At 36.7% G+C, this 14,922-nt stretch overlaps 1 protein-coding gene across 1 annotated transcript in view; it reads right to left on the reverse strand.

Annotated features, from left to right (window-relative positions):
- Positions 1 to 14,922, reverse strand: part of TEX10 (testis expressed 10) — a 62,002-nt gene that overhangs the window by 17,433 nt on the left and 29,647 nt on the right. The window contains exons 9-11 of the mRNA XM_047768046.1: positions 14,519 to 14,696; positions 8,668 to 8,756; positions 7,384 to 7,517 (exon numbers count right to left, since the gene is read on the reverse strand). Of these exons, the coding sequence (XP_047624002.1) occupies positions 7,384 to 7,517; positions 8,668 to 8,756; positions 14,519 to 14,696 (401 nt within the window). The remainder of the gene's footprint in view (positions 1 to 7,383; positions 7,518 to 8,667; positions 8,757 to 14,518; positions 14,697 to 14,922) is intronic.

A 14,922-nucleotide genomic window follows, 5' to 3' on the forward strand; every position in this document is an offset into this window, starting at 1 on the left:
AAAAACCATAAGCACTCTAGCTCAAGGATGGTACAAAAACAGGGCCAACCCAGATTTGGCCTGTAGACGGCTGTCTGTTAACCCTTGCGCTTTGGTAAAGGCTACTTGTTCTAATAAACCACCCCAACAAAATTTACAAACAAAACTCTAAAGGATAAAGCTCATAACTCAAGCAACCTGCCTGCCAGAACAAAACACTCTTTAAAAGAAAACAAAATCCAACAGGTGAAATTTCCATTGTCCAATATCCTCTCAAAAACTACTAGACATACTAGTAACACAAAACTGTGCCACATAATCAGGAGAAAAAAAATCAACAGAGATGACAGAATTAGCAGAAAGGAATGTTAAAACAATTATAAATATGTTCAAGTAGCTAAAGAAAAATTAATGTAAGAGAAACAGAAGATGAACCAAAAAATTTCCTGAGATTAAAAAACACATAATCTCAAACTTAAAATTCACTGGTTAGTCTTTGTTCACAGATCACATGGTCATCTTTATAAAAACATGGATCAATAGAAAAAAATTTTGGCACTAATAAGCAATTATAGCAACATTACAGGATATAACATTAACATAAAAAAGTCAATTGCTTTCCTAAATACCTGCAATGAACAAACGGAATGTGAAATTAAAAACATAATACCACATATATTATCCCAAAAATGAAACATTCAGGTATAAATCTAATAAAATATGCCTAAGATCTATAGGAAGTAAACTATAAAACCCTGATGACCAAATTCAAAGAACTAAATAAATGGAGGATAAGAGCCCACACACACTACTGTATAAACTAGATGATTAACGAGAATCTACTGTATAGCACATGAAAATCTACTCAATAGTTTGTAATAACCTATATGGGGAAAAAAATGGATATATTCACACGTATGACTGATTCACTTTGCTGTACACCTGAACTAATATAATATTGTAAATCAACTATATGCCAGTAAATTTAATAATAAATAAATAAATGGACGATATTCCATGTTCATGGATAGAATAACTCAATATTCTCAAGATGTAGTTCTCCACTTGATCTATGGACTCAATACAAATCCAACCAAAACCCCAGCAGGGTGTTCCCTGGTGGCACAGCAAGTTAAGGATCTGGCATTGTCACTGTTGTGGCTTGGGTTCATTCCCTGGCCCAAGAACTTTCACATGCTGCAGGTGCTGCCAAAAAGAAACAAAGAAAAACCATATAGAAAATTAAAACCAACTACTCTAAAAATCTTCAAAAACAAAATAAAATAATAAACTGATTCTAAAGTTTATACAGAGAGGCAAAAGACCCAGAATAACCAGCATACATTTAAAGAGAACATTTTGGAGGACTGATACTAACCAACTTCAAAAAATACTATAAAGTCACAGCAATCAAGACAGGTGATACTAGCAAAAGAATAGATAAATAAATGGAATAGAACAGAGAGCCCAGAAATAGACCCACACAGTCAACTGATCTTTAACAATGGAGCAAAGACTGTCTTTTCAACAAATAGTGCTATAACAATTGGACATCCATATGGGAAAAAAAATAATCTAGACAAAGACCTTCAACCCATCACAAAAATTAACTCAAAATAGATGACAACAGACCTAAACATAAAATGCAAAACTATAAAACTCTTAGTAACACAGGAAAAATGTAGTTGCCCCTGAGTGTGGTAATGACTTTTTAGACACAAAATGAAGGTAAATGCATGAATAAAATAACCGAAAAGTTGGATGTCATTAAAATTAAAAACTTCTGTTCTGTGAAAGATAATGTCAAGAGTATGGAGTTCCCGTCGCGGCGCAGTGGTTAACGAATCCGACTGGGAACCATGAGGTTTCGGGTTTGATCCCTGGCCTTGCTCAGTGGGTTAAGGATCCAGCATTGACGTGAGCTGTGGTGTAGGTTGCAGACATGGCTCGGATCCCATGTTGCTGTGGCTCTGGCGCAGGCTGGCGGCTACAGCTCTGATTCGACCCCTAGCCTGGGGACCTCCATATGCCATGGGAGCAGCCCCAGAAAAGGCAAAAAGACAAAAAAAAAAGAGTATGAAAAGACAAGCCACAGGCTAGGAGAAAATCTTGGCAAAAGATATCTGATAAGGGACTGTTATCCACATACTCAAAGAACTCTTAAAATTCAATAATAAGGAAATATCCAAATTTAAAAATGGGCCAAAGACCATAAGAGACACCTCACCAAAGACGACACAGGGCAAATAAGCATATGAAAAGATGCTCCACATCATATGCTATCAGGGAAATGCAAATTAAAGCAAACTAAAACAATGAAATACCACTGTACACTTATTAGAATGACCAAAATCTGCAACACTGACAATACAAAATGTTGGCAAGGATATGGAGCAACGGAATCGCTCATTTACTGCTGGTGGAAATGCAAAATGGAACAGCCACTTTGGAAGTCTGTTTGGTGGTTTCTTATAATTTAAACATACTCTGACCACATGATCCAGCAATTGCTCTCCTTAGTATTTACTCAAAGAGGCTGAAAACTTATGACCACACAAAAACCTATACATGAGCATTTACAGAAGCTTTATTCGTAATTGCCAAAATGTGAAGGTAATCAAGATGTCCTTCAGTAGGTAAATGGATAAACTGACACATCCAGACAATGAAATGTTACTTAGTGCCAAAAAAAAAAAAAAAGATCTATAGAGTCATTGGGGAAAAAAAAAAAAAAGGAGGAACCTTAAATAAATATTACTAAGTTAAAGAAACCAACCTGAAAAGTCTATATATTGTATGGCTCCAAATATATGACATTCTGCAAAAGGCAAAACTATGAAGACAGTAGTTAGATCAGTGGCTGAAAAGACGTTGAAGCAGGAGAAGATAAACAAAGCACTGAGGACTGTAGGGCAATGAAAATACTCCATATGATTCCATAATGATAGATGCATGTCATTATACATTTGTCCAAACCCAGAAATGTATAATACCAAGAGTGAACCCTAATGTAAACTAGGGACTTTGGGTGATTATATCAACATGAATTCATTAACTGTAACAAATCTACCGCTCTGGTGGGGAATGTTGATGATGGGGAAAGCTATGCAAGTGTGGGGGCAGAAGGTATATAGAAGGGTATATTTGTTCCTTCTCTTCAATTTTGCTGTGAACCTAAAACTCCCTAAAAAAAAAAAGAGTCTTAATTTAAAAAAAAAAATTAATTGATTAACTACAGAAAGAATCAGTGATCTTGGACATGATGAAAGGAATATAAAAGTATTAATATAATCAAACAGCTGAAAAAATATGACAAAAGGAAAAAATTTTTAAACTTGTAGGAACAAAAGCATGTAGCGGAAAAAAAACACTCACATTACACACAGAAAAACAAAAATAAGAATGACCCTACATGTGGTGCAGCAGGTTAAGGATCCAGCATTGTCACTGCAGCAGCCTGGGTCGCTGCTGTGGAGCAGGTTCAATCCCCTGGCTTGGGAACTTCCACATGCCCTAGGTGTTACCAAGAACAAACAAAAACAGAGCAAATAGTTAAAAACATAAAACAAAGAAGCATAGCTAACATGCCAACAGTGGAGATAAAATCGAATGCTCAAATTACTGAAGCTATAAAAATATTCCACTTTTAAAAAGTTCAATAATGTAAAACTAAACAATATGGTTCGGAGTTACAGTCTAATGTGGTAAAACTATAAAGGAGCAAGAGTTATGATAAAATTTAAGATGTTACTCTGAAGGGAGAGGGGAAAGGCACAAAGGGGTTTCAAAAATAATGGAAAATGTTCTATTTCTTAAATTGGATTAATGTTTTATTATTATCCTTCAGAACATATCTATGTTAAAAAGTACTCTTTTGTAACCACTGAAAAATTTATAAATGACAACATCAACCTTAAAACCTTTCACTGGCTCTGGAACAGAAATCTCCATTTGGGAATGGTATCTCCGTCCAGATTCCTTTTCCCTTAGCGATCTTTCCCTGTTAACTACTTTTTCCATCATTAACAGCAAGATCATAGAATTCTTCCTTCAGTGCTCAGAAGAAATGATCACATAGATACTAAGTGAAAACTGCAAGGTCTAAATCAATGTATAGAGTATGTTATCGCCATAATAGGAGAAAAGCAAAATAATACATGTACTCATTTGCAAAGGTATCTAAAAGAATACATTTGGAAACCAGGGAGGGAAAATGGATGGCTGGGAGATAGGAAAGGGAAGAATACCTTTTATTATTACCCTTTGTATTCTGTGAACACCTACTCAAAAAAAAGTCTAATTTTAAAAAAATCACTTCAGCCTAGGCAGAATCGTGTCAGCCTAGGCAGATAAAACTACAACAAAACAACTAAACAATTTCACTCTACTAATATTTTTCAAATGAAATCACTAGAAAAATTAATTTTTACACTAAGGATGTCAAAACCACACATATTTCAAAAAATTACACATGAAAAGGCCAACTCAATTATAGTAAAATTTATCCAAAATAAAACTGAAATCTTCACTTAAGAACTTCAAAAAACAAAGGAGTTCCCTGTTGGCCTAGTGGCTAAGGATCTAGTATTGTCACTGCTGTGGTGCAGGTTCGATCCCTGGCCTGGGAACTTTTGTATATTGTAGGCCCAGCGCCCACCCCCCAAAAAAACTTCAAAAACTGAAACTGAAGCTTTCAGATTTTTCCTAATTTATGTCTTAACATTCCAAAGACAGAAAGCTTAAAGTTTAATACATGTTCTTAAAAACAAAACAAAACAAAAAAAAAAGGGAGTTCCCGTCGTGGCGCAGTGGTTAACGAATCCGACTAGGAACCATGAGGTTGCGGGTTCGGTCCCTGCCCTTGCTCAGTGGGTTAACGATCCGGCGTTGCCGTGAGCTGTGGTGTAGGTTGCAGACGCGGCTCAGATCCCGTGTTGCTGTGGCTCTGGCGTAGGCCGGTGGCTACAGCTCCGATTCAACCCCTAGCCTGGGAACCTCCATATGCCGCAGGAGCGGCCCAAGAAATAGCAACAACAACAACAACAACAAAAAGACAAAAAAAAAAACATGTTCTTGCCCAATGCTCACTCAGAAATATAGCTGATCACATTTTAATGAAAACTGTAGTATGGCTTTACACAGACGATGTGCTTATGAAAAATTAAAATTGTCAGAAAGATTACCAGGGTTGCTCAAGTTACCAAACTAGACACTAATGAATCTATGCCTGGAATCTGAGGCCCATTAATTCCCACATAATGCTTCTTCCAATAAATCATAATAGTTTTAAAAACATCAGAAACTGCCTATCCTACAAAACAACGACTAATACTACTGCTGGCAAGCCCAACCCACACCACTCTAGTACTCAAGGCCTTAAACTCAGTCTTTCTTATTAGCTATCTCCATTTCAGGAGATTAAGATAAAATTTCAGATATCAAACAATTAGGTTGGTTACCCAGTTCATTATTTTTCACTTTTTAAAATCCAGTTTTTGGTTTTTTTTTGTTTTTTTTTTTCTTTTTAGAGCTGCACCCAGGCATATAAAAGTTGCCAGGCTAGGGGTCGAATCAGAGCTGTAGCTGCCAGCCTACGCCACAGCCACAGCAATGCAGGATCTGAGCCATGTCTGCAATCTACACCACAGCTCACGACAATGCCAGATCCCTGACCCACTTAGGCCAGGGATCAAACCCGCATCCTCAGGGGTACTAGTCAGATTCATTTCCTCTGAGTCACTATGCAAACTCCTCAAAGCCAACTTTTTTGAGAGCCTACACGTGAACAGAGTACCAAGCACCAGGGTAGCAGAGAAGAAAGTATCATTGGCATGACCTAAGTATTATAATCAGAATCACACAAAGCCATGAGAGAAATGTGTTAAGTATCTGCAAAGGTATAAGCCCTCAGAGATAGAAAGAACATAAAGAACATACAGGAATAGAATGAAGAAGTAGTAAAGAGATCAGTTGAATAAAATCAATTGGTACAGCAGCAAAACAGATGTAAGGTTCTAGAGACTAACCTGCTGAGGACACTGACAGAGGGATTAAAGAAAAAAAGGGCATTTGGCCTAGCAATTAGGAGTTTCAAGAAAAGACTATTTAGTCAATGTTCTGGTCAGAAGCCTTCTGATTTGTTTAAAAAAATGTATTAGCCAGCATATAGCCAGAGAACATAACCTCAAAATTTTTAAAAAAGAAATTGAAGAAATAAATAACAGAAATTATAAATGTTTTAGAATCAAATTCTCAGAATTAACATTTATGATGTTTTTACATATTTTACATATTTCTAACATATGATTTTGACTTATTAGGGTAAAAGATCAGCCCTATTAATTCCAATCTAAAACATGTCAATAATTAATTTAGGCCTGTGGTTTTAATTTGAATTTCACTATAAACTGTACCAAAACCTAAGATATTAAAATTTAAAGTTTATTAAATATTTAAAATTTACACTTGTGAAGATTTTTCAGAAAATCAAACTACCTGACAAATAGTGAACATATTAAAAGTTAAACAGTTTTAAATAAGTTTGTAAAAGGAATTAAATATAATCCAAGTCCCCCTTTAAAATGATTGCTTAATTTACTATATTTAGCTAAACAATTAAGATTTTTAAGTTGGGAGTTCCCGTCATGGCACAGTGGAAACAAATCTGAGGCGGAACCATGAGGTTGCAGGTTCAATCCCTGGCCTCACTCAGTGGGTTAAGGAACCGGCATTGTCCTGAGCTGTGGTGTGGGTCACAGACATGGCTTGGATCTGGCATTGCTACAGCTGTGGTGTAGGCCAGCAGCTACACCTCCAATTCGACCCCTAGCCTGGGAACATCCATATGCTGCAGATGTGGCCCTAAGAAGCAAAAAAAAATTAAGTTGAATTTTAAAACTTAAGGAAAAGATTTTAAATTTAACTTTAATAAAACTACACACTAATTCTTAAAACCAAAGGAAATGCCAAATATTCTTTTCTGTTTAGAAAAAAAGCCACCTTCAAGGATAATAAATCCTACTTAACTCTTATTCACCCTTCAATACCCAAGTCAAATTCTTCCTTTTCCATGAAGCCTCCTTTCCTTTCTATCTTATGCTAGATAAAAGAAAATAACTTTGACCTATCTTTTCTATCTTATGCTAGATAAAAGAAAATAACTTTGTATGTATCATTCAGATTGCTATTCTATTCTAATGGCATAACTTATAATGAAAACACTCTTCTAGAAACGTACATCTCCCATCGAAAGATTATAAGCACTTTCAGAACAGGGACTGTATTTTATACTACTCTGAATCTCTAAAAGTATCTTATACAAGGAAACCCTGAAATATAGTAACCATCAGTAGTTGATAAACTGAATCCTAATAATCCTGAGTTTCTTGTAAAATGCACAATTACCTCTGTTACGTCCCAATGGTGTAAAAATTGATCCAAGTCAGTAAGGTAAAGCAGCACAGGTGAAAGCTGTGTCTGGATGACATGAGGAACTCCTCGAAGGCTCTGAAGCCAAGTCAACTCCTCTTTTGAAAACCCTAATTTGGGTACCAAAAAAGTCAATTTTAAAAAATAAATAGAACAAAGCAAGTGACAGTCTTCATTAATTTTTTAAAAATAGAGATTACATGTTTCTTCAAGTTAAATCCTTCTTCAAGCTACCTTTGTTTTCTCTGAACCTCTGCATTTCACATAGTACTTAAAAATGAAAGGCAAGCAATGTAATGTAATGTAGTAAAATTCATATAATTTTGTACACAAAAGATGTGATCTGACTCAATCTACAATACAGCAAGAAACAAGTTCTACCCCTTATGTCGGGGGCTTTACTACTTTACCTGAATAAATGTGAAAGTCATAATCACTCTAATAAATAGCAGGTTTAAAAAAGCACATGAAGAGTTCCTGTTGTGGCTCAGCAGTAACAAACCCGACTATTATCCATGAGGATGACAGGTGGATCACTGGCCTCACTCAGCGGGTTAAAGATCTGGCATTGCTGTGGCTATGGCGTAGGCCAGCAGCTGCAGCTCTGATTCAACCCCTAGCCTGGAAACTTCTGCATGCCACAGATGCAGCCCTAAAAAGCGAAACTAACAAACAAACAACAACAAAAATACAATAGGAATAATACTTAGGCATGTAACATAACATTTCTAGACTTGTTTTACTAACTTTGCTTTGAGGTAAATGGAAAGTAAAAAATGGTTAATTGAAATCGGACGTTCTTTCCATCATGCTTAAATTTAAATACATTTTAAAATGGATATTCTATTCATCAACTTTTTAAAGTATGCAATGGGTTTCAAAACTTAGAGCCAGGAGTTCCTGTCGTGGCTCAGTGGTTAACGAATCCGACTAGGAATCATGAGGTTGCGGGTTCGGTCCCTGCCCTTCCTCAGTGGGTTAAGGATCCGGTGTTGCCGTGAGCTGTGGTGTAGGTTGCAGACGCAGCTCGGATCCCAAGTTGCTGTGGCTCTGGCGTAGGCCAGCGGCTACAGCTCTGATTAGACCTCTAGCCTGGGAACCTCCATATGCCGTGGGAGCGGCCCTAGAAATACCAAAAAGCCAAAAAACAAACAAACAAACAAAAACTTAGAGCTAAACAACTAAGACAGTAAATCTTAGGAGAATCTTCATAACTAGTTTTTTTTTCCTTTTCTTAACTTGGCAGGTGAATGTGGTTACCTGTAAGTGTTGAAAATAAGAAGCTGAAATAGTCCACATCACTCATCAACCACTCTTTAACTGAAGACTTCCATCCAGAAAATGATGATCTATAATAAACAATGGGAGAACTATTACTAAAAGTAACCAACTTGAAGACTCAAGAATAAAGCACAGTATATAACCATTTTTCTTTACTGAAAGCAAGTATGGGGAGTTCCTATTGTGGCTCAGTGGGTTAAGGAACTGACATTGTCTCTCTGCGGATGTGGGTTCAATCTCAGGCCTAAGTGGGTTAAGGATATGGCACTGCCACAAGCTGCAGAGGAGGTTGTGGTTGAGGCTGGGATCTGGTATTGCTGTGACACAGGCCACAGCTGCAGCTTTGATTTGACTCCTGGCTGAGAAACTTCCATATGCTGAACATGTGGCCATAAAAAGGAGAAAAAAAAGAAAGTCTGATTTAATAGCTAAAACAAAATCCACTGTATGTATTAACTTTATATATAAGGGTTCAACTACCATAATATGGAAAATTTAACTATTAACACATATCTATGTAAAGATTCATGAAAAGTATAATTGGTCCATATACATGGTACACCTTAAAAAATTTCCACCCTACTTGAAGAAGCCAAGATGAAGTTTTGTTTTTCAGTAGTAGGTTCAGCTGTTACAGATTTACTACTTTATTTTTTTTTATTTTTATTTTTTTTGTCTTTTTGTTGTTGTTGTTGTTATTGTTGTTGCCATTTCTTGGGCCGCTCCCGCGGCATAGGGAGGTTCCCAGGCTAGGGGTCGAAATCGGAGCTGTAGCCACAGGCCTACGCCAGAGCCACAGCAACGCAGGATCCAAGCCTCGTCTGCAACCTACACCACAGCTCACGGCAACGCCGGATCGTTAACCCACTGAGCAAGGGCAGGGACCGAACCCGAAACCTCATGGTTCCTAGTTGGATTCGTTAACCACTGCGCCACGACGGGAACTCCCAGATTTACTACTTTATAAAAAGTCTTACCTTGCTTATATAAATGAGTTAAACAAGCTCCAAATTCCTACCTAAGCAAAAGTATCTTAATTACGCAAAGAATACTTCACTTTAAAGCCACTCTAAGGTAACTATGTGTTCCTATACTTTGCTAAACTGTAACTAGGTCTGCATCACAATAGCGCAGCTGAAGTATTGGTAAGGGGACTCAAGGGAATAGTTAAATGTAAAGCAGCTTCTCATTAAATGAGGATTATCTGGTTCCTGCTATGAGATGGCTTCCTGTGACGCCTTTAAAAACTCTCTTCAAGGTAAGGCTAAGAAGGAAGAGAGCAAATGTCAACCATGGATATGGCAAAATAAAATTATAAAGCTGAGAATGATCATATAAAAAAAGCTGAGATTAAATTTTTATCACAGAAATCTGAATAAATGTCAGACAAAATTAGGAGTTTCTAATTCAACTAAAACCACTTAAAATTTTAAACCACTAAAATAATTGTATTTATTAACATTCTTAAAACTTGGGGAGTTAAACATAATGGAAACATTCTTCTGAGTATCATTCCCACAATAAGTAAAGGGCTATGGAAGAAAAATATCACAAACTAAGAGGTTATAAAAAGTCAGAGATGTTCAATGGAAAGAAGTACAAAATGGTGATTAGAAACCAAACTGATATTTTCTTTTCTTTTTTTTTTTTGTCTTTTTGTCTTTTTTGTTGTTGTTGTTGTTGCTACTTCTTGGGCCGCTCCTGCGGCATATGGAGGTTCCCAGGCTAGGGGTTGAATCGGAGCTGTAGCAACCGGCCTACGCCAGAGCCACAGCAACGCGGGATCCGGGCCGCGTCTGCAACCTACACCACAGCTCATGGCAACGCCGGATCGTCAACCCACTGAGCAAGGGCAGGGACTGAACCCGCAACCTCATGGTTCCTAGTCGGATTCGTTAACCACTGCGCCACGACGGGAACTCCCAAACTGATATTTTCTTGAACCCAGTGAAAACTGTGCCATCCAGTGGCTAAAAGGGGTAGTAAATCCATTTAAGAGTCTAGTTTGGCCAAAAGACAAGCAAATAATCACATTGTCCTTAAAACTATGAGGACCATATATGGTGTCTAAGCCAGAATACTCCTGAGAGTAAAAGGGGATGCTATTACTAATTATGCTGAGACAAAGAAGTAAACCAGAACTGTTCCACGCAGTTCGTCAGCTCACTTCCTCACCCTACTTAAAAACCAAGCCAATTTTCTCAATTCAAGAATTCCTGTTTCTGGAATTCCCGCTGTGGCTCAGTGGTTAACGAATCCGACTAGGAACCATGAGGTTTCGGGTTCCATCCCTGGCCTTGCTCAGTGAGTTAAGGATCCGGTGTTGCCATGAGCTGTGGTGTAGGCTGCAGATGAGGCTCAGATCCTGCGTTGCTGTGGCTGTGGTGTAGGCCAGCGGCTATAGCTCCGATTAGACCCCTGGCCTGGGAACCTCCATATGCCACGGGAGCAGCTCAAGAAATGGCAAAAAGAATTCCTGTTCCTCTTACATTTAGAATGGGTAAACAACAAAGTCCTATTATATAGCAAAGAGAACTATAGCTAATCTCCTGAGATAGACCATGACGGAAAAGAATACAAAAAAAAGAAAAAATACATATATATGCCACTTTGCTTAAAAGCAGAAATTGGCACATTATTAATAACATTAATAAAAAATAAAAAGAACTTCTCCCTTCTTTGATATTTTTATCTAACAGTGTTACTTTTCCACATTTATGTCTTACGTTCCCAAACCCAGTTGTAAAATTAGGGACAGAGAGGATAAGGAATGAGTAACGGCCAGTAGAACACAGATAGATGGGTGGTGGGGAGGAAACAAACTTTAAAAACCTCTAAGTGGATAGTAAAAAGGGTAAGAAGAGCAATTCTAAGTACACTTTCTAAAAGATGAAATGAACACCAAAAGTTTTTGGTTATAGGTTTTTCACACATGGAACAAACGGATATTTTTTGGTGGTAAGTTGCTCTTAGATAAATTCTCTCTACTGGAGACAGCAGAGCATCAGAACTACAATACATGAAGTGAGCTAGATCTCACAGTCCAATTAATTTAAGAGACTAAAATCACAAATGATTAAAGTAATATTTCAGGAAAATTAATCTGGCAATGGTGCACAAAACAGTAAGACTACTGTAATAGTACAGGTGGGAGACAATGAAAAAGCTGGCTAGTTTATAGTTATGATCAAGAAGAGAAGGGAGTATTTTGAAGAGAAAACCAAAGCTATGAAATAACCCAGGCTATTTCTAAGGAAACAAACATTATTCTTAAATTCTTTATCTATGAAAAGTAATAAAATAATAATGCCATTAGCCTGCAAAAGTTGAAATGTCCCAATTTTTTTATTATTTTTTAAAAAGAAATTACTCTGAATAGGAACAACACACTTACAGAAAGAAGTCTAGTAATAGACTCTGTGCAAATACTAAAAAGCAAAATTTAACTTGGAGGACTTTTAACTACAATGACAATCTGCTCTTAATGATTATAAACCCCTATTACCACTGTTTGTAAATTCATTTTCTCAATACCACCACAAATCCAAAAAAATTAAAAAGGCTTTTCAAGAAAATCCTTGACAAAAGTTATTATGCATGTCAATCATAAGTGATGTTGATAAAGATATTAAATATAGCTTCTAATTTCAAGCAGTATTCAAAAGGTGCTTTAATTTTTTTTCATTTTCACATTGATTTTTTTTTTAACTGAAGCATAGTTCATTTACAATATTAAAGCAGATTTCCAATGTTAAAGCAAATTTCCACTAGTTAATATCAAAGGAACAGAGCACCCTCTACTGGAAGTTAATAAATATGAAACCATTTAAGTTATAGAAAATGAAATAACCTCTTTAAAGGCCTAGCATTAAGTAACTGCCTGCAAAGTAAGTACAGCCAAAAGAATTAAAAGGATTCAAACAGGTACTTGTACATCAATGTTCACAGCAGCACAGTTTATAATAGTCAAAAGGCAGAAACAACCAAGTGTCAATCAACAGATGAATAAACAAAGCATGGCATATACATACAAAGAGCAGGGCTTTGGTTTTTTAAAAAAAACTTCTAAGGAAGAAACACATGGGAAACTAATAAATATTTAAAGTACTTAAAGATAAGACTAGGTCTTTCTCTAAAGCACATAAACAAGAAATAAACCTTGAATTTCCATATGTAAATAACACATTGCAAACAGCTCTCTTCTGCTAAAAGGAAAAGTTATAAAACACACTTTGGGTGACAATATTCAAACATATATCCTATATTGCTATGAAGAGACTGGCAAATAAAACTAAAGAAAATCTGCCAGTTAAAAGTGAGCTACTATTTAACCAGGATAGGGGAATCTGTATAAGAAGTCACAAGGAAGCTAGTCTTTAAACTTTTCAGCTACAGCCTAGATTTCAATTTCTGCCTAAAACTGTATCAGACCCTGTATGTATGAGCCAATGAGTAATAAATACTGCTGAATACTCAAGTACTATGCCTGATACAAATATAAGGTTTTAAAGGATACTCTGAACACTCACGATATGAAACACTATTAGCTATAAAACCTTCCCAAGTAAAATGGTACAGTCACTATGGAAAATGGTATAGCAGTTCTTCGAAAAATTAAACAGAAAATTACCATATGATCTGGCAATTCCACTCCTGGGTATATAGCCAAAAGAATTAAAAGGATTCAAACAGGTATTTGTAAACCAATGTTCACAGAGCAGCACTGTTTACAACAGCCCGAAAGGTAGAAACAACCAAGTGTCAATCAACAGATGAATAAACAAAGTGTGGTATATGCATACAATAGGATATTGAATACTCATCCTTAAAAAACGAAATTCTGACATGCCACAATGTGGATGAACCTTGAAGAGCTATGCTGAGTGAAATAAGACATAAAAAGGGCAAATACTGTATAATTCTACTTATATGAAGTTACCTAGAATAATCAAAATCAAGAAGATAAAACAGTGATAAATAGGGGCTGGGGGAGGGGGAAATGATCGATGGGAAGTTTAAGTTTGGGATGATGAAAAGTTTTGGAGATGAACAGCGGTGCTTGTTGCAAAACAATATGAATATACTTACTGCCACTTAACAGTTTTAACTGTATACCTTTAAAGGTTGTTTTATGTGATGTACACTTTGCTACACACATACAAAGATACTGTAAGTGATTACTTGTCTGAGTACACAAACTTACTTATTTCACCGGCCACATTAAATTCTGAGCTCCCTTCCAGAAAAAAAGATCTGTGTCGCAATTTTATAACACCAAAGGTTTTTTTTTTTCTTTTTGAGGGGCCATACCTGCGGCTTATGCAAGTTCCCAGGCTAGGGGCTGAATCAGAGCTGCAGCTGCTGGCCTATACCACAACCACAGCAATGAGGGATCTGAGCCATGCCTGTAACCTACACCACAGATAATGGTAAAGCCAGATCCTTGACCCACTGAGTGAGGCCAGGGTTCAAACCCGTGTCCTCATGGATACTAGTGGGTTTGACGCCGCTGAGCCACAATAGGAACTCCCTATAACACCTAAGGTTTTAAGCACAGTTCTCCTCCTCGCCTTATTATATACTTTTGACAATTTTAACCCTTCTTCTAACCTACCTATACAATTCACTAACTTCAAATAGTCTTACTATTCTAGTGAACTTCCTCTATCTAGCAATAATATCAACAGTTTTAATTGCTGCATTAAGAACAAATGCAGGGATGAGCAGTATTCACACTTCAAAAGCCTTCTGTAGTTCACTTCCAATAAAAGGGCAGGGGGGAGGGGAGAAAGATTATCCACTTAAAATACAGCTCACTTGAGCATGCTACCTCATGTGCAGTATCCCGATAAGCATGGCAGCCAAACTTGAACTTAGTCTTCCCATAATACAGCAACGACTTAACCGAGAAAGCAAATCAGCAGGCAGACTGGGTAGAAAATATACAAGCTGAACCAAAAGCTGCTGAGATTCTGCTGGGAGAACCACCACAGTGCCTTCTTGTGGATCTAGTGGGGTAGGAAGACATTAAATTCAACTAAAAAAGATATACAAACCAGAGTTAAATTAATAAAGCAGATTAAGTGATTATTTTCACCATCATATTGAAATCTAATTACATAGGAAATAATAAATTACATGGAAAAAAGTTTCATCACAAAGCATATTTGTATGGTTTAAAGTATTATCTAAAGTAAAATGCTGAAAACAATAAGGTACATTTTACCCTGTAAT

The sequence above is a fragment of the Phacochoerus africanus genome, chromosome 2 (assembly GCF_016906955.1).
Source record: "Phacochoerus africanus isolate WHEZ1 chromosome 2, ROS_Pafr_v1, whole genome shotgun sequence".
Taxonomy (NCBI): Eukaryota; Metazoa; Chordata; class Mammalia; order Artiodactyla; family Suidae; genus Phacochoerus; species Phacochoerus africanus.